This window comes from Hippoglossus stenolepis, chromosome 3 (genome assembly GCF_022539355.2).
Source record: "Hippoglossus stenolepis isolate QCI-W04-F060 chromosome 3, HSTE1.2, whole genome shotgun sequence".
In the NCBI taxonomy this organism is placed as follows: Eukaryota; Metazoa; Chordata; class Actinopteri; order Pleuronectiformes; family Pleuronectidae; genus Hippoglossus; species Hippoglossus stenolepis.
Genome location: NC_061485.1, coordinates 2,633,516 through 2,659,539, shown reverse-complemented (window position 1 = coordinate 2,659,539; position 26,024 = coordinate 2,633,516). Strand labels below are relative to the sequence as shown.

Below are 26,024 nucleotides of genomic sequence, written 5' to 3'. Positions count from 1 at the left end.
GAGTCATTAAATGTGTGTGTGTGTATATATATATATATACACATTATGTTGTCAATTTCCTTGCAGTGTCACGATGCAAACTACAATTGTGATTTACTCAAACCCGTGTTTGAAAAGAATTAGAGGAACCTGAACTTGTGTTAAACTGGAAGTTGAAGATTTTATCTTTTTCTTAAACATGACACTATACTGAAACTAACCACTACTGACTAAACTAAATTATCTAAATGAAAAGAACAAACATTAAATCCTGCAAACATAAGAAATCATCCACTGTCCATGTCAAGGTTGAAGGGGCAAGAAATTACAAAACATCACATTTTCTCCACACTTTATTTCTCACAGTTAACTTATTACATTGACAACCAAAAGGGTGACACAACATGTGATACACATATAAACAGACGTACAAAAAAGATACTTCAAAGAAATGAAAAGAAATGAAATACCTGCCATGACTGAATAAAAACTGAACAATATATTCGTCGAATAGCAGCAGATTCACACTATGAAACTAACCATCTTTTCTTTATACAAAGGGTAATTTTGTTTTTATTTTTTCTTACAGCTGAATGCCCACTGACTTGCACTGGCACTGCTACTAAATGCAAAACTGCGTGAGGCTGCCAGATTCTGGAAAGAAAAGCACTTGTTAAAACAGATTTAAAGGATCTGTTCAGTGTTAAGTGGATTTCTAGCAAGAAGGCGACAAAATTTGTCTTTCAAACCGACTCCTTCAGCAAATGAAAGAAGCAGACGCTGTCTGTGTTGTTATATCGAGGCTGCAGTGCTGAAAGCTACATGCTCGTATAATCTGTCTTCAAGTGCAGGACAAGGGGAACGCGTCCTGCCGGTCTCTTGTGCTTTCAGAAACAGATAATATATACCGCACTTTTAAGAAACTCTAATCCTGAGTCCTCACTCTGTCCTGAACACTCCGTAAATCCTGCTGAGCTGAAAAATGCATTTAAATCAGCGTAGTTTATAGTGAAGCCATATACATTAGTTACATCGAGAAAAGTTTGAGAAAAAGAGCAAAACACGGGCAACATCTGAATTAAATGAGATTTAAATGTGACCAGCATGGAGACGGAGAACGGCCGTGATCAAGTCACTGAATAAAATATGAGAAACGCAATGTTTAACGCAGCTTCTGGCGATTGTCTGTCTCCAGAAGCCTCTCACTGAAAACCACACAAAGGTGTTAGATTTAAATGTTAATCAGTTAAACAAACTTGACCATCGTGACTAGGACACATTCACAGTGACTCGTCCTTCTTGACTCCAACATGGTGACTCAGACGTCACCGTGGCAACTCAAACGTGACCCTTGTGACATGAAATCGTCCTGATGTAATGTTTTTGATTAAAATATAATCACACTGACTTGATCCTACTGACTCAGACATGATCCTACTGACTGGACATGATCCTACTGACTCGGACAGTGACTCAGACAAACTCCTGGTCGTTCAGACACGACTTGAGCGACTGGAACACTGTTATATCTCACGATCACAAAGCTGTGACAGATCTTTAATGACATTACCAAAACGACTGAAATGTGCCATGGTGACTTGTACACGATCTTAGTGTCTTGAAGATACTTTTGGCAACACGGACATGATCCTGATACTCAATTAATCACTGATCGCTGAGCCTCGGATATTATAACCACAGTAATACAGATGGGATCAAAGTGACTCGGACATTAGATGAGTGACCTGCACGTGACGTGTTGACTTGAACATTCAACACTAAAGACAGAAGACTTGGGGCTCGACTTGGACTCGAGGTTCTGTAACTTTGACTTCTACACTGTAACTCACTTTATTCTCATGCTTTTGGCCTCTAAATGTTGCCCGTGTGTCAAAGCCTCAAGATTTACTGAGGAGCATAGAGCAGCCATTCCAGCACCGTTAAAGAGAAGCATCAGGCTAACAGCACGTAAGTACATTTAACGCGTGTTGTTGCAGAGGGAACAGTAAACATCCTCAGCAGTGACAACCATTCCTATAAGCAAAATAGAGATGTTTGAAATCGCTTTATGTTATACATTTAACGTGATGCAGCATTTCAGCGATGATAGTCACTATTTCCAAAGAGGAATCGATAAAGTGCCAAAACCTTACTTTCAAAGTCGCTACAGGCTCAACTTCCTGTTCGGTGATTTCGGAGGAGAAGCCGAGAGGAGTCGCTGCCGTCACCGGAGTTAGACGTGGAGGTAAAACCACTGATCATCTGCAGGGATGTAAAACTCACCAGGATATTTTTCATTAGACTTTAGAATAGGGTTATGGGTCGGATCCAGGAACAATAAAGTGACCTCTGAGCGACCTTCTGGTTAAATTACGTTTTTTAGACTCATCGTAGGTTTTGGTTTGTACCCGACTTCTTGTCCTGCAAACATTGTCATCTCAATATACATTTTAAATTATGACATTATTATCCGTACTTTCAGCCTATGTGCATTCTTTTGGATTCCGGCTGCCGGTCAGATCATAGTGTCAAGTAATGGTTGTTTCCATGTGACACAAATGAAACAATTGCTTCTTTACATTCAAGCGTTGAAGCTGGAAAAAGGTGCTTTGCTCTGTGATGGGTTGTTTGTGTTAATTGTCTCATGCAGCCACATTGTCAAGAGCTAAAAACATAAGGCACATTAAACAGATCGTTTATGTAATGGTGATATTTTCTAACATCAAGTTGGGATCTGACGTCCGTCTTTAACAACAATTTTAAATGGTTTTAGATTTGATTGTTTTTCCATGAATTCATGTATGTGATGTTCAGCTCGGTGTCTAATCTCTGTGATGACGTCAGTGACTCCTGCTCCTGGACCACACATCTGTCCCTCAGGCTTTTTTCGCCTTCATCCCCACTTCTCTCTTTTCTTTCTCCACCTCCTCTCCCTCACTTCCTATCTTCCCTCCATCGAAGACACCTTGTTTTCTTTGCTGCCATCTTCCTATTCTTCTTCTTCTCTCTGGGCTCCACTTGTCATCTATCAAAGACGCCCATCCATCATAACCTGTCTCCTCTTCCTCTTCCTCCATCAGAGATGTGTGTCCTGCTCCTCTTCCTCATCCTCCTCCTCAGCCGCTCCTTGATTGACAAACACCTGAAAGAGAAACCAGACGAGAGGCTTCATGCTGTTGCCGAGCAGAATTAAGTTTTCCTATAAGAAACCAACAGCAGGTTATTCAACACTAAAGCGCTGCCACGTGTGTGAGAACATTATTCACTCATCCATCCATCTGTTCATCTTTTTGTCCTCCTCGTACATCCACTTAATCAGTCATCCCATCACCTGCCAGCGACTGCTGTCGTCCTTTCCTCTCTCGCCCCCCACCGTCAGTCCGTTCGTGCTCGGCTTCTTCTCCTGCATCTCAGGCTGGTTGTCGTTGGTCACGTCCAGCATGGGGTTGTCGTGGCAACCATTCTCCACAAAGTGAAGCTCCTCAGCGCGAAACTGCAAAGGTCAAGGAGCACTGAATATTTAGACACCTGCTGATAATAAGCCCAATATTACCTTGATTTTGGCTCCGGTTTTGGTCTCCACCACCTCCTGAGGGAAAAATCTGGTTCTTTGGTGGCTAAAACTAACTGAGCTGACGTTTTCATCCAGTTATGATATGTTCAATGATTGTTTATGAAGATGGACGACGCATGTCCACTTCCTTCTGCTGTACAAAAATGCAGTGAAAATATTCCGTGCTAGGTGACGTGTATGAGCTACACTGCAGCCACCAGGGGGCCATTGAAATGTTTTGGTTTCACTTTTGGGAAATTGTCATGAAATCCATTTTTATGTGCAGTTGTACGTTACGTCACGTCACGTTACGTTACGTTATGATGCGTTACTCTACGTTACGTTATGATGCGTTACTTTACGTTACTTTGCGTTAATTAAGGTTACTTTACTTACATTTTTTCACATGTTTTTAAATTTCTCTTTTTGATGATTTACATGTTTGAAATAAATAAAAATGAATGTCTGAATAAAACTGTGAAGAACATATATGTGATGCACACTTGCAGAACAGGCCTTGCATTTCTGTCTGTGTCTGTGCGTGTTCACTGACCGTCGTCTTGGTTGCAGGCAGTCGTCTTTGCCAGCAGATGTATATGAACCCAGAAGTGATGATGACCATGCAGACGGAGCCGATGATGACCAGCACCACAAACAGCTTCCCGTAGTCGCTGCGTGTCTGACTGGGCCGAGACACACAGCGGCTGGTGGCACTGTAGCTCTGGATCCCCACCTGAGGAGGCAAACACGCAGAGTTCAGATCCGCACTGTAAAATAATTAAAGTTTCCTGCAGTTGTCTTACAACTAATAAAACCAGTTTATAGCCCGGGGATCTTTTGCAAAATATTTTTAAACTATCGCTCTTTCAGATCAGCTTCCTGCAAATATTCAGAAATGGAAACTAAAGAGCTACGTCCTTTGTTTATGCAAAAAAATCACTTTGAGAAGATTTAAGCTCTAAAACTTATACATAAATTAACAGGTGGGTATCACAGTGTGTTTCCTATGACCAGAAACCTTATAATCTAAATCTATACATGTAAACTGTGCAGTTATTGTACCTTATTCAAACTTTTCCTGATCTCCCCCAACATGTTCAGCACATCACCAGTGCCGATCACACCTGAGAGACACAACACAACAATTCAAACAAACCTGCGCCTGCAAATAAATTCAAGAATTTGTCAAAGTCACAATCTACAAACAGAATGTATTTGAAAAGCAGTGAAAGAAACAACTGAAAGGAGAATAAATTTGAAAAGAAGCAACAAAGGAATATGAATACATGTAAAACTGTAAGATGTACACACAGTATATCATGAATGTAGATCAACTGTACATGCTGGAGTGAGAGTAAAGAGTGTGCAGGTGCATGTGACTGTGTCTGGATCACTGAGTTCATTTTCACTAGCAAATAAACACAGAAATACATGTGTATATATATAGAATCTACTTTTCATTGTATATTCCATATTCACAAATCACAATTTGTCTAATAGGGCTTTGACAAGGTGTGACATCATCTGTTCTTAACCCTCAACAAGAGTCAGGGCAAACTACTAAAAACCCTTTAACAGAGTAAAAACAGGTGTCTGTGTGTGTGTGTGTGTATGTGTGCATGTGTGCATGTGTGCGTGTGTGCGTGTGTGCGTGTGTGTGTGTGTGTGTGTGTGTGTGTGTGTGTGTGTGTGTGTGTGCGTGTTACCATGGCCAGATGCCACGTTCATCAGGAGCTGGTGTTGCTGGTGTGTGGGCTTGCTGAGGAAGAGTACCCATGATCCCTCAGGGCTGTTCATCTTCCAAGCAAACACTCGCTCGATGATCTTCAGCAACCGCACACCCTGGTCCACACGGAACTCCTCCTGTCACACACACAAACACACACACACACTTGTAGTTTGCTTTCTCTGTGATTCTCTCACGTGTACACACATCCTCACCCACATGAACACACACACTGAGGCCAGAAGTGTCAAGATGATGGACCAGCCGATGAGCCTCTCTGATAGGAGCTGCTGTGTCCCACAATGCACTGCAGCGAGTCTTTGAACCCACCAACGTAAGGTTTTCTGGAAAATGTCACCAAGCTCTGCTTCCAAACATCTGGAGGTCAATATTCAGTCGAGGTCACAAGCAACACATAAAAATACATAAATTATCAAATGAACATTTTGCTTAGAAGATGTTTTAAAATATGATCGGAGAAAAACTTTCATTTTTAATTGGTACTTAATCAAGTTGTTGTTAATGAAGAAACCTTTTACAAATAAAGTTAATTTATGAGGCTTGATATGTTGATTCTACCTTCAGTAAAAGAGTCTGATTCAACCTCTGGACTAAATTTCATAACAATCCACTTCGGGACATTTCCCTCTGGATCAACCCATGATCAGATCCACAATAATGTTGCTACTGAACCGACTCGATGTTTTACCAGAGTCAGAAGATGAAAACTGTGGAGAACTAGACAACCATCGGGATGGGAGCGGTTCATCATCCATCCATCATCTAAACCACTGATCCTTTGAAGGGGCTCTTTATCACAGAGCTGAGGTATAAACTGAGTCTCAATTCAGGGCTCGCATCCTTCAGAGGACCTGGTCTACATCCTTCAGAGGACCTGGTCTACATCCTTCAGAGGACCTGGTCTACATCCTTCAGAGGACCTGGTCTACATCCTTCAGAGGACCTGGTCTACATCCTTCAGAGGACCTGGTCTACATCCTTCAGAGGACCGGGTCTACATCCTTCAGAGGACCTGGTCTACATCCATAGTTTATACAATTAGTTGCTAGGTTTATGCTATTTCTAATGAAGGGAACATGGCCTCCAGCTCTGGCTCTGGTTGTTGACAGGGACGAGGTGTTAAGAGAAATGAATCACCTCTGGTGAAACATTGAAATGTCAGGAAGATATAAATATATATTCAGAAAACAATGCGGTTAATTAAAGAGAAGAGCTGCATGCAAGGAAAACCAAAAAGAGCTGAACCCTATAAAAATTTGACAAAATAAGCCGAAGGAGAATTAAGTTTGCACATCTCTCCTTGTTAGTAAACTGCAACCGAAACCTGATCCCAAACCTTAACGCTGACCGATTTAAACCTAAGTCTAACCTACACTTAACCACAATTCACATCCTAACACTGATCTTAACCAGGAGCTCAGATAGGAGGTTTTGCCTAAGTAGGACCAGGGCTGTGTTCAGAAAGTCCAAATCATCTCCTTTCCTAACCACCAAATCATCTCCTTTCCTAACCACTAAATCATCTCCTTTCCTAACCACTTTTCCTTGAGCCCGATGGAATACGTCATGTTTTTCAAAAACAACATTATCTATAACAGAAGACACAGACAGTACAGTTCTCTGTGCTTTGCACTGACAGTTAAAATAAAGTTTCCTGTTTAAAACAGACACGTCCGGAGAAAAGAGGTTTTCTGTTCCCACAGAAGAAACATTTAATCATCAGTTACTCACAGAAAACATCAGCAAAACATTTGCTTTCTCAACTGCGTCAAGAGAATAAAGAAGCCGTTCATTCTACTTTATATTTGCGTGGGTGTGTCCAGGTGCAACCACGATGTTATCTGCTAAAGGAGATAAGTTAGGAAGCATTGAAGGATTCGTTGGTGCGTCGAAGCCTCATTAATCTGAGGATTTATTGATGTTAAACTACAGAATTCAGACCTTTTCATTACTATAAAATTCTTTGTACTTACACAGTTCAGGTTTTGCGTCATGTTGAGGACGACATACCCACGTCCAACCAGGTCCTTCCAGTCTATACACACCACCTGAAAGATTCGACAACAGCAGTGTGAACATCCTCTAATGCGGCACGGTGGGGCAGTGGTTTACCTCACAGGGAGAAGGTTCCCGGTTTAATATTAGGTTGATTGGAGACTCTAAACTGACCTGGTTGTTTGTCCTGTGATAAAAAACATATGGATGGATCTTCAACATGTCAACGTACCTGCTGTGCCTCCTTCATGTTCTCGGTGGCAGTCATCGCCCCCCCGCCCCTGACCTCCGACCCCTGGGCCTCCAGGGGCGTGGTCTTGTCTAACAAATTCCAGGCCGGGTCGGTGAAGCTGATGGTCGGCAAGGGATCTGTGGTGATCGGGACGATGTGACGGATTACACCTCCTTCTCCCTCCATCTTCTTCCAGCTCTCCTCCTCCACCTCGGCTCCTCGGTCATTCAGTCTGTCTGCTCGAGCAAATATAAAAATACTTCATCGGATATTGTGATATTCAGCGTATTCTTTTAAAATATGCTCTTTATGGCTTTAGACATCAGGCCCTGAGAAGAATGATCCGAGCAGAGAGCATTGTTTTACTTTTACTATTTTAAGTTTGAGAAGAATTGGGAGGTTATAATACTAAAGTGTGAAAGATCCTTCCCACCTTTATTCCCTCGCTCTTCTTCCTCCACACTGGGCTGTAGAGGCTCTCTGCTGGGGGCCAGGCCGACCTCTGCTACAGTGGGTTTCTGGGTAAACAGACCGGCGTGTTCCTCTTCCTCCTCCCGCTCTGTCTCCTCATCCTCCGTCTCATCTGCAGACACAAACCAGACACATCACATTTCAGCACATTTATTCTTTAAAGATGTGCACGTCGGCTCCTCCGCATTCTTTATCTTAGGTGGGTTTTGGTTACTATTGCTAGGCTAGCTGTTTCCCCCTGTTTCCAGTATTTATGCTAAGCTAAGCTAATTTAGTCTACTAACATTTTAGGCCAATAATAGCACTCATCTCATCTGTACAGATTTGAACCCTTCTAATCAGCAGCTTCAAACCGCGGGTGCATGTAAATAAAAACATTTCAAAGACAGAAACAGGAAACAAAATCAAACTCGTCATCATAAACAGATTTTTATATTTGCTTTACCTTTTGTAAAACTTCCCAGCAGCCCGAAGTCAGTGCCAGTGTCCGTCTCAGGGGTGGAGGTTCCTGCAGCGTCTCCGCCTGCAGCAGCAGCAGTGGAGGCGGATGTGGATGTTGTCGTCGTGGTAGCGATGGAGGAGTGACGGACTCCATATCCACTGGACTGAACGTCTTCCTCCCCCTCGGCCTCCCACAGCTCCCTCTCTAAAGGACCCATCTGGAGTGGAAGACATGTTGTCTCCTTTATTTACAGTCTCTTGTGCTTCATGATATAAGTTATCGTGGTTCGGTTTTCCTTCTGGGTCGAGTTGTAATCAGGTTGGTTTCGGCATGAGGACGTGGTGGAAATACAGTGGTAGTAATATTGTTAGGGGATAAAAGTACTATCACTTATATTACTGATAATAATATAAGATTAGTGATATGAACCTGCAGAGACACTTGTCTGTGTGTGTTTGAGGTCGTTTATCATCTCCGCTCTTTGCTGAGTCAATCGTCTCCTGACTCGGACGATTGAGGCAAAGAAACACAATTAATCCCATAATCTCACGAAGCGGTTAAAGACTAATTAAATCATTCAGCGCGGGGTTAGTGGATTACGTCAGATTTATTGTGATCCCATTAAAGTCAAACTTCAGCTGATGATTCCTCTGTTTTAAGTCGTCTTCACACTTTGTCCTTGCTGGGTTTTTTTCATCTTTGTTTATTCATGAAGTTAAACACGAGTAAATAAAGTCATAAATACTCTTCAATTCTATAACTAATAAACTTTTACTGCTGTTACTCCATGCAGTGCACAGCTCAGGTATTTAAGTTTTCTGAATTTGTTGGTTTGTTGAAAACTGACTTTATTTAGTTATTTTTTGCGAGCTCTATGTAACTTTGATATGTTGTCAGGTTGTCCGTCTCATTCTTGTGAACACAATATCTCAATAACGCATTTAGGGAATTTCTTTTATACAAATGTTCAGTCAAAGGTCAAAGGTCAAGGTCACAGTGGCCTCACAGAACATGTTTTGGCCTCTTGAACGTGATATCTCAAGTCTGCCTTTAGGAAACTACCCCAAATTCTGACCAGTTGTCCCTTGGACTCAAAGATGAGCTGATTGGATTTCAGTGGTTAAGGGTCAAAGGTCACAGTGACCTCATATGAGCCTGGAAAAAGAATGTATGTGACGGAAACTGCACAGGGAGGTTAAGGTAAAAAACATATACGGTAAAATATCATTTTCGTCATCGAGACACCTTCTCTGTGTCCTCACCTCCAGGACAGGGGACGCTCGATGTTCCTGTAGCCCAGGATCATGCAGCTCAGCTGGGGAGGAGATGATGGGCTGCAGGGAGCTGGAGGGGTGGAGGGATGGACTGTAGCCTGAGAGACACAAACACACATGTCAGGAACGTGTGTGTGTGTGTGTGTGTGTGTGTGTGTGTGTGTGTGTGTGTGTGTGTGTGTGTGTGTGTGTGTGTGTGTGTGTGTGTGTGTAAACACTTCTAACACACTTAACGAGCAGCAGAGTCTGTTTCGGACACACGTCTGATCCCTCAGGGCAGAGGACAGATATTTGCTGGATCTCAATAAAGCATTCAAGATGAATAACAGCAGGTTTGACGAGTGTGTGATTTAGTTCTGTAGGGGAAGTTATTTCTACTAACCAATCAGAGCGTCCAGATCTGGGGTAAGGTGGCTCACGTCTGAAGCGTCACGCTCGTCCCCCCTTCTCCTGTCTCTCTCCTCCCACTCGTCCTCTCCTCCTCCTCTTCTCTCTCGGTCCTCTCCTCCCTCCTCTCCTCTGTCTCTGTCCTCCGTGTCCGTTCCATAGAAGCCAGAGGCCTCCTGGGAGGCATCGCCGGCACCCGGCCCACCGAAGGGCTCCGTGTCTGGGTCCGTGTGAGCCCTGTAACCTCCTGCGTCCTGTGGAGCTGCCAAATGGACCATGCGCTGAAAGTAGAGGGACAAATGGACAAATTCATGTATTCATACATAAAATCTTCCATCCAAATAAATGGTTTAAGCTTTTCTAATAAACAAAAGTCACAGACTGACTCTCAGATCAGAGATTATCTTTGTTCTGAAGCTTTAGCTCCATTGTTTACTGAGATAATGTGACTGCACCGTTTGTGTTGGCCACTGAAATCAAAGAGGAACATCTGATATTTACACTTTTACCTACAACCGATTTGTGACAAACAAACTTAAATAAAAGTTTTCATTACAACTCTCAACTGAAAATCTTCATCTTGGTTCAGAGGCCAATATTAGTGACAGTTTCTCCACATCCTCCTCACCTCCATCTCCTCTTCCACGTCTTCGTCCACAGCGGCCGGGGTCCTGGCTGCGTCCTGACCTCCGGAGGACGGTGGTTTTAACTGAGACGAGTTAGACTCCACCTCGGATCTGGATATTTCATGAATCTCGGGCCAGCCCATGTCATGAACCAAGTGAGGCTGGGCTCGCACCAGCTCCTGGACTGAGTGGCGTTTGGTTCGGACTAATTCCTGGATGAAATGAGGCAGGGCTGGGCTTTCATCCTGTCTGAGCGGTAAGACGCGCTGGGACGAGGTCCGTCTGAAACCGTCACAGCTGGACACGAGAGCTGCAGGACACAGAAGAGAACAGTCACACTGGAGACAGGCTTTAGTTTGAAATTTCAATTGTTAAATGTCCACATCAGCAGAGGCTTTAAGATTCAGCTGGGTGAAGAAATAGAGTTAAAACAGAACGGACAGTATAATCTGAAATAAGTACTGACATGAAATATTCATATTAACGCATTATTGTTTGCTACCATTTAATTATTGGGTTGACTGGAGACACTGGGAAATATAACATCTGATATTATTTACACAGTTAAACCTGAATTGTCTTTCCACAAATATGATTTAAAAAGGCTATGAATTAAATTACAAGTCAAATATTTGGTTGAAAATTTTTTGCTTATGTATTTATAATTTATAATATATAATGTGTATTAATTGTGACAAACATCTTTCAGAGGTGAAAGTGAATAACAGTAGTAAACATTGTACTTTAAACCTCCTAGTTATCATTTTATTATCAAGAATATAAATACTACACTACTGTAATACTACTATAATATTATAATATAATAATACACTGTATTATGGTCGTTTTTTAATTTAACAACTAAAACTCAACCAGCATCCAGAAATGTGTATGAATCAGAATAAAATAAAACACAGTAGAAATAATATAAAATGTCCTGATGCCTTCTTACATGTATATTATATTATTAGTTAATGATATTGTGCTCATCAATGCTAAATGTGATGAGTTGAAGTAATTATATCTATAATAACATTTCATGTCCTGTCAAAAACTGCAGAAACTGAATTTAAACACCGTAAGTGACCAATGATATAAAATCAAACTGCGAGGTGACTCATAAACAGTCTGTGGAGTGAACCTATATACAGTTTATATATACAGTTTATATATATATATATAGCAGCAGTAGAGAAACAGAGCAAAGAGAAGAAACGTCATTGATTTAATTTGCTTTTCAAACTGAATCGATCTCTTATCTTTGTCTCTGCTCTGCAAACTCTGTTCTTTATTTAAATCTCTCTCAGTCATTCGTTGACTCCTTCATGCATTCACAGATTTGCTGTTACTGCAGTTTATGAGGTCGGGACTTTTATTCACTAGCATAAGGCTCCGTTAGTTAACGGTCACTAAATCCCTGACGCTTCAGGTAAAAGCAATAACTAAAGAGTTTTCAGGCTGGAGATAATGTTATTTTACATTTTAGTTTCTTAATTCAGGATACGTGAACTTAATCCAGCTATAAACCAATTATTATCACTGACACCTGCAGACCTGTAACAGTCCATTAAGGTATAATGGTGAAGAATATGAATTGGCTGTTTGAATCAGATGCTCAGGTTGTTTTTCATTCCTCTTGTTCGTTGTTTAGCAAGATCACAGAAAAACGACTGGTGGGATGAACATGAAACTTGTTGGGATGATGGAACCTGAACCATAGAAATCAATCTGATGTTTTATAACAGAATTTCCCATGAGCCACGGCAGCTAAACGTCAGATCTCCACAGGCCGTGGTCAGTTCGGACACGTCTGAGGTAAACAGCCATGCTCTCCTCCCATGATGCTCTCTGTCTGGGACCACAGATGGCTGTCTGACCTCAGAGCAGATTACCATATCATAGCCAACATGTCTCAAACACGTCTGCGACACGCTAAGCTGCCCCCCCCCCCCTGCAGTCTGAGGGGACACAGATCCACCAGTTGACGAAAAGATTTCCAGAAAAAATTAAATATAGTCACTTCTGAGATGATTCAAGATGGTGGTTAGATTCTTGGAGCCATCTGAACACAGTTTGTTCCTCATCAGGTTTATCTCAGCACCGGTTGGATTAGATGAAGTTCGGAGGTTATCTCGCCCCCCCCCCCCAGGCTCCTCTGTGCCGAGCTGCTCACTCAGCGGTTCCGAGCCTCTGGCTGGACGGACGCTGGGAGGTTTCCTCAAGTAATCAGGCTGCAAAGTTTCCTTCGTAGACGAAAAAATTCAAGGTCACTATTTATGTGTTTTTCATCAACGTCAGAGACTTCATCTGTTTCTGCTGCACAGACGTGTATCTCCTGGTTATTGACTTCAAATGAATAAATGATGATGTTTTTAATTTGTTGATGATTGTCTTGATCATTTTTATCTGTGAATGTGATTAAATAAGAAATTGAAGCAGGAGCGGGTGACCCAGCTGTGTGGCGTCGCTGCATCGGACACTGCACGACGTCATTTCTCGTGCTTGGTGGTTCGCCATGATGAAATCGCATGTCAATTACCTTGTCCACTATGTGGCGCTAGAGAGCATAACCACTGCTACTGTGCACAACACGTAGACCAGGACATGAACATTTCATGATTGTGTCATGAGGTGTACTTTCCGTTGCCAGTAGGTGGCGCTGTGACTGGCAGGAGATGGCTTCAGGGAGGGAGATTAGCATGAACTGTGTGAGTTCTAACAACTTCCTGTGTTCCTCATGTCATCACACATGTGCAGAACTCTTGTTCATCATCTTCCTCCTGGTCTGTTCAGATGCGGCTGTGACCAGTAAGACCAGTGAGACCAGTGTGACCATTGAGACCAGTGAGACCGTGTGAGCCAATGAGACCAGTGAGACGCTGTCGTCGGATACGTCAACACTCCTCGGACACAATGTTCAAGGAAAACAAAATCTTTTAAAGACGTTTCCTTCCGGACGGATTTTGAGACTCTGCAGGAGTTAGTTAAAATACACGACTTCGGACTAAACACGCTACATGTGTCTTTAGTCTGGTGAATGTCGGTGATTCGTGCCACGGGGGCAGATTGGTTGAAATCCTGTAGGTGGCGCTGTGCCACACCCATGCACGACAAGTCCCTTCTGGGGCATGAGCCAAGTTCCCCTGAACGTCCGGCCCCTCACATCGAGGTCGGTGGCTCGGACCCTAAAAGTTTCCATCAACACTGTGAACGTCTTCAGTTCCTTGGTCACAGTAAAATCTGTTGGCGGCTGCATCTGTCGTCTCCAGCTTTGATTCTGTGAGCAGCCTGTTACCAGAGGAGGAGGCCGGGGGGTGGGGGGGCTCATTAAAGCCCCTTTCTCAGATCAGCTTATGGACAGAGACCCTCCCCCAAATCTGCTCCTCCTCACCCCCTCGTCTCCTCGCTGCTCCCCGTCAGGCCTCCATGTTGGAGACGTAGCTTCCTTTTTATGGTAATAACAACAAGGATATCTTCATCTCTGCAGCTTCTCTCAAAGCAAACACAAGAAACGAGTGAGAATAAAACAAAAACAATAAACGTGTGACAGAAACTGAGGCAGACCCCCCATGAAGATAACAATCAGTGGGTTTTAAGCTTTGATTCAAAGGAAACTACTGACTCATTGAGCTCTTATTTCTAAACCTCTGGCTCGAGCAGAGAATCTGGATCCTGTGCCAGAGGATCTCAGAGTGCGAGCAGGATCGTACGAGGACAAAAGATCTGAGACACACTGAGGAGTCCGAACATCACGTGATTAAAAGACCCTTCAAATCTTTTCCAAAACAAACTTTAAGAGGCTTTTTTATCATCTGAGCAAAAACAAGACGTTTAAAACCTCAAACTGCAGAATGAAAACTGTGGATTGACTCAGAGCTGATTGACGGAGCTGGAGTCTGTGACGTCTGCACTGAATTAAACGTTGGTTGTTCAGAGGTTTTGACGATGACGATGACAAAAATCCATAAATATTGTTAACAGGTCTGAATCAACATAATCAATAATTAATCGACAGAAAATTTGTGTTTTGACGAATCATTCTTGGTCTTTTTTTTTACTTTCTTGCTTTTAAATGAGAGGATCTGATGTTTTGTTTGTCACATGATGATAAACAGACTAATTTATGATATATTGTAAAGTGATACTTGAGCATTAATCTTATAATAAATGACTAATTATTGACAAATTATCCTGTAGAATCATTGACTTCAGATTCTTTCATGTGCAGATTTTAAATCATCACCCATGAAATAACGTTGGATTTTGGGCTGTTGTATTGTAAGTATTGTTTTTCGTGTAATTTTCAAAGTATTTCGCTGCTTCATGAAAATAAACATCAGCTGCAGCTTTAAACATGGAAACATCAGTGTGTGTGTGTGTGTCTCTGTGTGTGTGTGTGTGTGTGTGTGTGTGTCCCACACAGTGCATCCACCTTGCAGAATTGATAAACAACAATAAAACACACAAACACTGGTAAACAACAGTAAAACACACAACCAGTCACGTGGACTCGAACATGTGATGAGTTCAAAGTCCCCTCAGACTCATTCTCTAAATGATGAAGATGAATTGAATCTGAGCTCCTGATTGGATGAGATGAATAATCACACTCACCGCTGATGAGTGTGATGAAGAGTGGGCCCGGCATGTCTGCTGCAGTGCTGCCTCCTCTTCCTCCTCCTCTTCCTCACCGGCTCTGAATGGACTCTGGATAGATGAAGGGCTGCGGGCTCCCTGCGTGTGTCCCCGGTGTGTGTCCCCGTTGTGAGGCTGGAGGACAGACGGAGGGACAGAGCTCAGCAGGATGTGATCTTCCTCCTCCTCCTCTTCCTCACCGGCTCTCTGGGTGGATGGAGGTCTTCGCGGAGACGCGCTGCTCGCGGCCGCTCTGTGTGCTCTGTGCTGCGGGTTCACTCCGCGTGAGTCTCCGGTGTGAGGCTGGAGGACAGAGCTGCAGGATGTGATCTTCCTCCTCCTCTTCCTCCTCTGCTGCTGCAACGACGCTGAAATAACCGTGTGACTGCCGCTGGCTGCTGTTCACACCACCCGCCGCTAGATGGCGCCAGAGATGACCCCTGCTGCGTTCAGGTGCTGCACGTACACAACAGCTCCAAACTTTTATTACAAGAGATTTACACAAGAAAAGCTGATATGACCAAATCATGCAACATGCAAAAATATAACAAGTGTAAATATGTAAACCTCAAATATTCTATCAACAATCTTCCATCATCAAAAAGTATTGTTTTCATATTTTTTTAGGAATAAAATGTTTTGTGAATGACACTGAATGATGCAGAGGAGAATTTTAAGAAGTTAAACAAACAAGTTTAATATCAAAACACCAACAATCCAACTTCAAGTGAATTTCCACAGTAGAAACATTAAACACGGGTTCGTTTTAACACACAAGATCTTTTTATGTTCTAATCTCGAACTTCCACCAAAATGAGAAGAAAAGTCTGTTTCTATGACAACACGGACAAAAACATGTACATTTATTTACACTCGGCCCCTCGTGGGGACAGATACAGACAGAAAACAGAGGGTCAGCATATTTTTCTGAAACATTAAATTCTCATATTTAATTCTGTATTTTTACTGAACGCTGCCTCTGATTTCCACTCTTCCTTTAATTTGTGGCGATGCAGCGTAACATCAGGTAGAAACATGAACTGAACCTTTCACGTCCTGAACACACGTCTACTTATTCATTCCCAGTTATTACCAACCCTTTAAATAAGCCGCTGGAAACCGTACATCATCATCTGGGAACAATCAGCTGCTTCCGTTTCCTCCATCGCTTTTGTCAGCACATCTTATGGTCAAACCAAATTCCTCGTCTGTTGTCCACGCCGAGCTGTGATTGGGTGAAAACCGACTCCTCCCAGCTCCTTTTCTTTCTTCAGACATTTTCAATCACTTTAGAGCCCAAAGGAAACATCTCATTTGTGACGCGTCCGACTCCGACATGATGAAAACCACAAGCACTGTTTTCTACAACGATGCCCAGAGACGGGCCCAGAAATCGAGTTCACGAAACACTGTTAGGGAGGAAGAGGAGGAGGAGGAGGAGGAGGAGGAAGAGGACAGAAAACTCAAAACTGCTGCAGGATCAGTTTCTTTTTGCCGTCGTGGCTGAACTTGTTGGAGCGGAAATGGTCGCTGTCGTAGAACGCAGACAGGTTGTGGATGTTGATCTGTCTCGCCTGCAGGAGGAAGAGGAGAGAGGAAGAGGAGGAGGACAAAAAGACACGATTAGAACTTGTAATCCTTTCTTACTGTGAGCAGTAAAGTATTGTGTGAAAATGATTCTGCATCGTATGACGTCAACTGATCAGGGAAGTCACGAAGAAGTCCCATTCTCACACGTATCCGTGACGAGTCTCTGACCTGGGAACACGCCGAGTAAAGTATCTACACTACGTGACCATGTGATTCCTCGTTACCTTATCCTGCAGCTCCTTCTCTGGAATCTCGATGGTGTCGTTCTGGGCGCCGTAGCGGTTGCGTTGGTAGGAGACCTGCTCGGCCACCAGCTGCTTGAGGATGAAGAGCAGCAGCTCGTTGTTGTCTCTGCGGAAGGCGAGATAACGAGCGAACGTCTGCGAGGAAACAGATTAATGAACGTTAGACACAAACTGACCCACCCTATTTTCATCTGTACTCGTTTGTACTCTCAGAAATACCACTTCCTGTTTGCAGCGGAAACACAGACGACAACATCACTGGATCAACAGAGAGACTCAAGAAAACTTAAACTGATCGTTCTCGGGCAAATTCTGCAGGAATAAAGGTTGTGTTTTATTTACGATTTCCAAGCAGATTTATTGATATTTGTGATGGAAATGAGAGAATGACTCTGTGAAAAATGATTCACATCAAAAATAAAAAAATATATTTTTCACACCTGGTTGTTGAGATTAAAACAGAGTTAAAGTTCTGAGACCCTGATTCATCTGCGACAGTGAGAAACCACGAACCTTCCTCATGCTCCTCATGACGCTGAACTTCTGCGTGTCGATGAAGCTCTCCAGCATCACCCTGATCGCCATGTTGACGTCGTCCTCCAGCACGTAGTCCCTCAGGTGGATCTTGGCGTGGGCCTCGGCCATTCGGATCATGGACTCGATGTGACGGACGGTGATGGGGATGCTGCCTGTCGCCTGTTGGTCGAACGTCAATGAGACGTTACTGATTCTCAAAGGAAAATCACAACCACACAAATATACACGACCTTAAATTCTATGATTTACTCTCCTCACATTTGATTTTTTGGGAATTTCTTCTCAGTGAAAGGTGGAAATGTTCAGAGGACTCACCATCGACTCTTTGCGGAGTTCGCTGTAGATACGAGCCACCTTGTCCTGATCCATCTGGTTCAGTTTGGGATGAATCTGCAGATCAAAAGGTGCAGATTTTAAATTTCCACTGGTCAAACTGGTTAAAGACCAACAGTCGTGTGTGTGATGAACATGACGGTGACTGTTCAGGGTCTGCGTGGTCGTACCCGCTCTTTGGAGTAGATGATGTACTTCTTCAGCAGCTGCTGGGGAATCGGCGGCACGTCGGACGTGTTGGGCAGAACCACCTCCTCTAAGGCCACACCCCTTTCCTTGTGGCTGGGGTGATGTTTGATGTGGGAGCCGACCACGAAGCGAGCCAGCAATTCGTCCTGTCGCGAGCCGAACGGGAGAGTGGTGAGAAGGATTTGTGGATGTAAACCATCTAAATCTGGACAGAATCTTTAAAAAGAAACAAGATAAAGGGGGCGTGTACCTGCACGGGGTCGATAGTGTCTCGGACGACACACAACACGTCGAAACGCGACACGATTGGCTCCGTCAGGTCCACGTTGTCAGCGAAGGTCAGGGAGGGGTCGTACCTGCCGCCTGCAGGAAACACATCAGCTGTTACTCAAGAGAACGAGACAACAGAGAGACGTCCGCTCTCTGTTGTTATAAATCCTCCAGTCATCTACCGGCTGATAAACGTCTTTCAGTCCGAAACCTTCAATGTCTCGTTTCTACCGTCTCAGTGACACTTTAAGAACAACTCCTTCAATTTTAACTTAGAGATTCTGACTCTGTCATCTGCTCTTTAACTTCCTCAGGATTACACTTCTGGAACGACCTCTGACCTTCGATAAATCAAAACTCACTTCCCAGACTCTATATTGTACAAACTTCTAACAAAAGCCCGAGAGAAGATGTCGTATCTCACGTCTTTTTAAAGTGGTTTTAGATTTGATTTGATTGTCCTCATTATGTCTGAAGCACTTCATGTCCCCGGCCTCAGATTACATCTCTGAGCGACTCTCGTCTTTATCAACCCGCGGCCGTCTGACGTCCTCGAGCTGGAACCTCGCGGCTCTAACGAAACGCTCATGGACGAACCTGATGAATCTGAGACTTTAAAACTCTGAATCTTCTTTTTAAATCGCTTCAGAAAACACATTATCTTGCGGTTTTCTTGATGTCTTTAGAAGACATGTTAACACAAACAACAACTTTGCTTGAAAAGCGAATACAAAATAAAACAAGGACATGTTCCTTTAAAAGTTCATCCTCCTCAGCTTCAAGGTGAACTACAGACGTGGACGATGTGACTTTGTTATTCTCAGACTGAGTTACGTACCGATCGGGTTGGAGGCGGCGATGATGGTGCACCTGGCCTGCAGCGAGGTGACGATGCCGGCTTTAGAGATGGAGATGCTCTGCTGCTCCATGGCCTCGTGGATACTCGTCCGGTCTGCGTCGTTCATCTGCAGCACAGAGGAACGTCTGGTTTCACGTTTGTCTTAGTAAAGGGTGAATTAGGTTTGGTTCAGTTCCCGCCCGGTCACGCGCAGCTCACCTTATCGAACTCGTCAATCAGACAGACGCCGCGGTCGGCCAGCACCAGCGCTCCGGCCTCCAGCGTCCACTCCCGGCTCACCGGGTGTCTCTGGACGTAGGCGGTCAGCCCGACGGCAGACGCTCCCTGACCGGTGGTGAAGACGGCGCGACTCGACACCTTCTCCACGTATCTGCAGAGAAAAACACGCCAGGATTCAGTTTCTACCGTCATCCTACAATAACTTTGATAATTGCATTTATTTTTAATCTCATCTATTTTTCCCTTCCTCATTTAAACATTAACAATTGTTTTATTTGTTATTTTACTCTTTAGGTTTAACACGTCAGTGCACAACTTCTGCCAGTTATTAGTTATTATTAGTAGTTATTGTTGTTGACCACATACTGTCAGTGACCAGTTTATTAGGTACACCAACTCAAATTAACAGTTAAATCTGTTTTTCTGTCCCTGTGCAACAAACCTGAAACAAGACTAATTGAAGCACTGTAATACAACTTATTATATTCAATATTTACTTCAGTGGTACTTGTACACACACACACACACACACACACACACGCACTGTAACACACGTACTTGAGGAACTGGGACTTGGCTGTTCCCGGGTCTCCACACAGAAGAATATTGATGTCTCCACGCACCTTGTGTTTCCCACCTGGAAAAAGAAAAAGAGCGTTTAGTGTTGCACTCACTGCTGGTAGTCGAGTCATGTGACCGATAAGAGCCAATCAGGAGGAGAACGTGGGCGCCATCGTTTTCTAAAAGTCTCAGTTTCTGTTCCTTCGGACGAAAAAACACAACCCCAGAGTTTTCAAACTAAAACGAGACCAGCAGCGTTTACAAAGACTTTGGGGTTTGAAAACTGTGGATGCAGTCGTAATATCGAAACTATGACGAGTTCCCCGTACAGACCAGATTTCTGACCCGCTCATATGTGGAGTAGTATCTTTACCTGGGTTTTTGGGCTCTCCTCCGAACAGCGCCAGAGCCAGAGCTCTCTTGATGTCCTCGTGACCGTAGATGGACGGAGCCATGCTGGCAAAGATCTGCAACAGGAAACGAGTCAGAGATCACGTGTGCAGCAGCCATCGTTACACCGGTGACCGATCTGCGTCTCAATTGATGCTTTAATATCACACGTCTCGAGCTGCACCCCTCACCCTCTCTCCGATGCGCTCGTCCTTGGACAGCGTCACTATGGCCTTGACGTCTTCGTCCGTCAGCTCGGCCACGGCGACCCCATCGTCGCGGCAGGTGATGTGGTTGGCCAGGATGACCGTGGCGAACACCGGGAAGCCGTTCGCCATGTTCAGGGAGCCATCGTAGTTGTTGTGGTAGATTCCTGTCAGCTCCTGAATGGACGAGGGAAAACATCATCAAGTTTAGTCTCTATTTTCCACAGTAGAATCAAAAAGCTTGTTTCGATTATTGATCCTTTTCAAAAACAGACTCACAATCTCGTCTCCAGGTTTGCAGTTGTCGACAAGGTCGGCCAGCAGAATGGCGTCTTTGGAGCGAGGGAGGCGCCCGGCGGCCACTTTACCGGGACTTTCCTGGATGGTGATTCTCTGGTAGTTCTGGTAAACTGTCTGCAGGAGGAGGACGACTGGTTAATTCACAGAAACAAAATAACAACAAGCTCCTCATTGGTAGATACACGACAGAGGGGATTGACATCACGCCACACGTTCGCGCTCACCTCCTCCATGTTGATCTCGAAGGGCCCCTGGGACTGACACTCGGGACAGGAGCCCGGCTTCACCTCCTGGTTCTGGGACTGGAAGAAGGGCCCCAGCACGAAGTTACACTTGTTACAGTTGTACTTGACCATGCCGAGCTGAGGGAGGACCCCGGTGCAGCTGCTCACCACACCGCTGGTCCGGATCAGCTGGTTCAGGTGCAGCTGCCTGGAGGAGGAGGAGGAGGAGGAGGAGGATGAAGATGATGGAGCAGCTGAATCTGATGCAGCTGAAATTTTATTCATTTCTTCTTTCCTTCATTATTTATGATAAAACTGAGTATTTTTAAATCGAAGATCTTTTAATGCCACATTCATATTTTTTACAGTTACAAGAAGAATGATGGAAAAATTCAGGCGAACATTTATTTCCTAAAGACATAAATTAGAATGAAGAGTAAAACTTTACCTGAGTGAGCGGATGTCCTCGACCAGCGGCAGGTTGCAGATGCGGACGTGGATCTCGTGGGCGATGCGGCCGTATTTCGGGTACATGGCCAGAACCACTTCTTTGGCTGCTTCATCAAAAACCTGACGGAAAAGGCAGAGACACGATCGGGTCGGTTTTATCGAATCTTACGTTAGATTTATTTTACAACTGTTGTTTGGTTTATAGCTGAAATTATTTTGTGTTTTCATACATGCTTACATTGACGTTTGGAAAAAGCCTGAGGAACAACAGACGCTTTTATAGTTGGAAGGTTTTAAATTTAAAAGTTTACGATGACCTTCATCCACACGAGCGTTTTAGCTCCTCAGCAGTAATCAAAACAGGAAGCAGCTCCAGAGTTTCCAAACTTCTCAGATAAAGATGCTTGAAAAACTCTGGAGTAGTGTGGATACATAAAAGTAGCAGCAGAGATGCATTTTAAAACCTCAGCGTTCTAGTGCTGATGAAGCCTCACACTGATTCTTTAGTCTGCACCAAAGTGTCGACACTGGTCTCGTCTGGACTGCTGCAGCGTTTGGATTCGTACAAAGTTAATTTAAGTTCATCAAGAGGAAAAAATAAACTCAACCCACCTTCAACATCTCAGTCGGAGCCTCTGGTAGAAAATAGGCCAACACGTGTTCTCTGGCAGCGAGATCTTCATAGTTAACCACCAGACTTTCCTTGTTCTCTGAAATAACAGATGCAGGTTCGTTCGTTTAAAAAATCCTTCATCAACATGTTTGGGTTTTATCGTTGAAGAAAACCTCGGCTACCTTTGCACATGTCGCTGATCTTCTCCTTGAAGACGTTGTGGCCGTTCTCGTCCACGTGGGTTCGCAGGAAGTTCTTGAAGCGGTTGTAGATTTCCAGTCTGGGAGCCGCCATGGAGACCCACTCCCTCACCGTGTGGCCCTTCATGTCCTCCAGGTTCTCGATGCTCTCGATCATCTCCTCATCCTCTCCGTCAACGCCCTCCGCTGCACGCTCGGCCATTCGCCTTCGCCGAGCCGCCGGTCGCTCGTCGTCTTCATCTTCGCTGTCTGGAGGAAGGAAGAAGAAATGAGTACGTTTGCCTCGTTCACTTCTACACACACATCGGTCTGCTGTGTGTTAGCTGTACCTTCTCCCTCGAGGGTTTCAAGACTACGTTGGTCAACATTTTGGAAAAGTAGAATCATTAACAGTGGTGATGTTGTAAAAACTAAAACCACGTTCATGTTGAAGAAAAGGTCAAAGGAGCTTAAGATCAGTTGGCACGTAATTTGTACTGAACATGTTTTCACGCAGTTTAATGCTAATGCTTGTTAAAACAAGGTATAAATCCGTATAAATCTTATGCTTAAATCTATCGAATCATTCCAGAAACCTCTTTCCGTATGTGGAACACATAACTGGAGAACCGTTCCCCTCCAGCTCACCAGGACGTCCCCAGTATTGAAACTTCTGCCCTAAATCACCTTAAAGCTCCTCCCTCCACAAACATCGGTTCACTCCTCACCGTAGAGCAGTCCTCTCCTCAGGCGCCCGCTGACGCCCTGCTCCCTGTCCCTCCTACTCATCGCCTCTTCGGCGGCGGCCCGGGCTCCAGGCGACAGCTCCGACAGATCCTCATCGTCCAGGTCCAGACCCTCTGCCTCGTACTGATCCAGCGCCGGGATGGCACGGTAATCCCTGACGAGAGCCAAGGAGTTGGTGGTGTTTAACAGAACAAACAGGTAATCTGATGTTGGACTTCTGAACACAGCCCGGTCCTCACCTCTCCATCCCGTCCCCAATCAGCTCCTCCCCATCTCCGTCCTCCTCTTCCACCTCCTCTTCTCCGGGCAGGGTTCCGTCTCCCAGCAGCCCCTCCGACTCATCCTCGAAAGGAGGCAGGTCTCGTCCCGGGCTGGACGTCAGGTCTCCTCTCCTGGAGGGTCGGCTGGGGCTGGTGGCCATGTGGTACGACTCGGAGGAATCCTGCCAAAAAAACAAAAATACTTTTAGTTTTTAATTTTCATCCCGAAACCAGAACAGGATGTGATCTACTGGAACTGTGGAGCTGATACAGCGTACCATCGTTTTCAATGTGTTTATAAAAGTATGGCTCTAGGTTTTTCTAAGATATTAATATAATTAACAGTTTATTTGATATTATAAGAGACTGTATTTTGCCCTCGTCTCATTTGTTACTGACAGTTTCTCGTTATGTTGCCGATTTTACAAAGTTTGCTCCAATTCAACATTTAAATGTCCATGTGTTGGAATAAATAATATTGTTATTACACTCTGTATTATAGTTTTTTTAAATTGTGGCATCATAGATTCAAACAAACGTGTATTTCTACAGAGTTTCTCTCGTGTGTTATTCTTTCCGTGTTTAAATGTATTTTGAACTTGTGACATTTCCTTTGTTTAGTCTGGAAGGAGTTCAATGAGAATAACGACCCCCCCGAAATACATACAAGTGCAATAAGTACACAAGTTGGAGTTATGTGTATGTTTAAGGATCGTCCACGAATATTAACGCCTCACAAGTTCATTTTACCGTAAACTCAACAGCATCGATTCAGTAGTTGTATGATGAACATCTGTCACAGGTATTAACATCTATGGCTAAAACAAACTGATGGAGGTGGAAGAAACTGTGAAAGTGAAATAGTATGTTGTGAAATGAGGTCATCAAAGTATCAGGATGAAGAGGAAACGTTAGAAATAATAAAGTCCGGAGGGTTAGCTAAAGAACAGTCACTGTGGCTCCATGTGGGAGACGATAACCTTATTTAACAGGATGTTTAGGTGTTTTATTTAGGTGTTTTATTGTTTGATATCTTGTTCGCTTTGTTCTTATTAACCACATGTCAGCTGTGCTCGTTGCGAACATCGAACACAAACAAACACGTGTTGACAGATAAACGATCCCGATGTTCTAATAAAAGTTATTGTGAGAATTTAAAACCTTAAAAACGTTAGAATCCACATTTCTGACAGAATCTTTGACTCCGTGTTTCTATTGTTCCGCCTCAGAAGTGAAGTCCACGCATGGAGCTGGGTTCTCACTCATCCGGCACATGAACAGCTCGATTCTCTTCTGTCTCCTGCATCCAACACGTCAATAATATTAATAATCATCTGTTTTCACAGGGTTTCACTCACCGCCATGTTTCGCTGCTGCGTCTGTTTCTGTCGCTTCTGCACAAACTTCTTCTTCCGGCCGGGACTCGCTTTTCGCGCGAAACCACCACGTGACAGTGAAAGCCCGCGAAAAGTAGTGAATATTCAGGGTGGACTCTGACGTCTCGTGTCCTGATTCGTCGATTCGTTCCACGGGGGCGGGGTCTGGAAGAAGGGTGCGCTTGGTTTACACGCGCCCTCGGTCAGGCTCGTCCGGGCGGTGTCGTAGTAACACGTGTGAGTGACAGCGGCGCCGGGCGTGAAGGCAAAACAAACGTACCTTTTCTGGGCGTGACCGGACGGGCGGGGACTGTGACGTGTTCTATTTTTTCCCGGGAATATTTGGAATCACTTTATTTAAAGGAAACGTCCCAAAAAGTTCATCTATCAACATTTCTTCGTTTTTTTATACAAATTACACCATAAAACATCTCGATTACAACATGTCTGGGTAAAAGATACACCAGTTTTAAACTATTTAATATTTTTACTAATATTTTAAAATGAATATTTGCTGAATTGAAGCAGAACATAAGGACTGAATTCAGTACTTTATTTTGATATTGAAAACGAGAGTATTCAATATAATACAGTGGGCGTTTTAGGAAACATTTCTGTAAACATCTACATTTTTAAAGTCCTCAGTAGTTTGAAAGATCTGATTGAACAAAGTTATTATATTTCATCCTGATCTGTGATAAGAGTTATTAACTGAGATGTGACTGTTTATACTAAATTTCAGGACAATCTATCAGTCAGTGGTGAAAACATATTAAAGATCATTTAAAAAAGAAATGAAGCTGCCATCAGCCACAGCTGTACTTTGTGTTATTGTTTGTGTTGCTTGATGACTCACTAAAGTAAGAGTATGTATAAACTCACATAAACAGACGTATGTGGGCTGCAGCCTCACAGAGCTCCAGTTCAGTGTCAGACGTGATAATGAAAGAAATTTTCTTTTTCCTTTAACATTTTAAGAATAAAGTTGAAATATCTTAAATAAAACAAAATCCTCTGAACCATCAAATCCAGCTGACTGTGAGAAACGAGTTTCTCGCTCTGAACGAACAGTTTTCATCACAATCTCTTCAAAGTGCACTGATCATCACGCTGCGTTAACGACAAGAATTTCATC

At 43.7% G+C, this 26,024-nt stretch overlaps 2 protein-coding genes across 2 annotated transcripts; both read right to left on the bottom strand.

Moving 5' to 3' along the window:
- Positions 1–1,428: 1,428 nt before the first annotated feature.
- podxl2 (podocalyxin-like 2) lies at positions 1,429–15,752 on the bottom strand. Its single transcript, XM_035148097.2, has 13 exons — positions 15,321–15,752; positions 10,709–11,016; positions 10,076–10,361; positions 9,682–9,791; positions 8,423–8,636; positions 7,940–8,089; positions 7,507–7,742; positions 7,253–7,327; positions 5,239–5,395; positions 4,595–4,656; positions 4,086–4,265; positions 3,311–3,472; positions 1,429–3,121 (listed from the first exon to the last, which is right to left on the bottom strand). The coding sequence occupies exons 1-13, from the start codon at positions 15,352–15,354 to the stop codon at positions 3,056–3,058; spliced, it is 2,040 nt and encodes a 679-aa protein (XP_035003988.1). The 5' UTR covers positions 15,355–15,752; the 3' UTR covers positions 1,429–3,055.
- A 260-nt stretch (positions 15,753–16,012) lies between these two features.
- On the bottom strand, positions 16,013–24,952 carry mcm2 (minichromosome maintenance complex component 2). The gene is made up of 19 exons (XM_035153055.2): positions 24,872–24,952; positions 23,493–23,695; positions 23,235–23,407; positions 22,510–22,776; positions 22,327–22,424; positions 21,713–21,834; positions 21,265–21,472; positions 21,020–21,154; positions 20,726–20,917; positions 20,518–20,611; positions 20,142–20,220; positions 19,563–19,734; positions 19,344–19,470; positions 18,486–18,598; positions 18,217–18,381; positions 18,029–18,103; positions 17,690–17,872; positions 17,156–17,311; positions 16,013–16,915 (listed from the first exon to the last, which is right to left on the bottom strand). Exons 1-19 carry the CDS (start codon positions 24,875–24,877, stop codon positions 16,805–16,807), a joined length of 2,679 nt encoding a protein of 892 aa, XP_035008946.1. The 5' UTR covers positions 24,878–24,952; the 3' UTR covers positions 16,013–16,804.
- Positions 24,953–26,024: the final 1,072 nt, after the last annotated feature.

What these genes read in the sequence shown, in the direction of transcription:
- mcm2 (XM_035153055.2), bottom strand. An exon ending in ATTGGGGACGGGATGGAGAG is followed by an intron (nt 23,408 to 23,492) that starts GTGAGGACCGGG and finishes GGCTCTCGTCAG; the next exon opens with GGATTACCGTGCCATCCCGG. An exon ending in AGGAGAGCCCAAAAACCCAG is followed by an intron (nt 20,221 to 20,517) that starts GTAAAGATACTA and finishes TTCTTTTTCCAG; the next exon opens with GTGGGAAACACAAGGTGCGT.
- podxl2 (XM_035148097.2), bottom strand. Translation starts at nt 15,354, where the DNA reads ATGCCGGGCCCACTCTTCATCACACTCATCAGCG. An exon ending in TGACGCAAAACCTGAACTGT is followed by an intron (nt 5,396 to 7,252) that starts GTAAGTACAAAG and finishes TGTGTGTGACAG; the next exon opens with GAGGAGTTCCGTGTGGACCA. An exon ending in GAACGTGGCATCTGGCCATG is followed by an intron (nt 4,657 to 5,238) that starts GTAACACGCACA and finishes TGTGTCTCTCAG; the next exon opens with GTGTGATCGGCACTGGTGAT.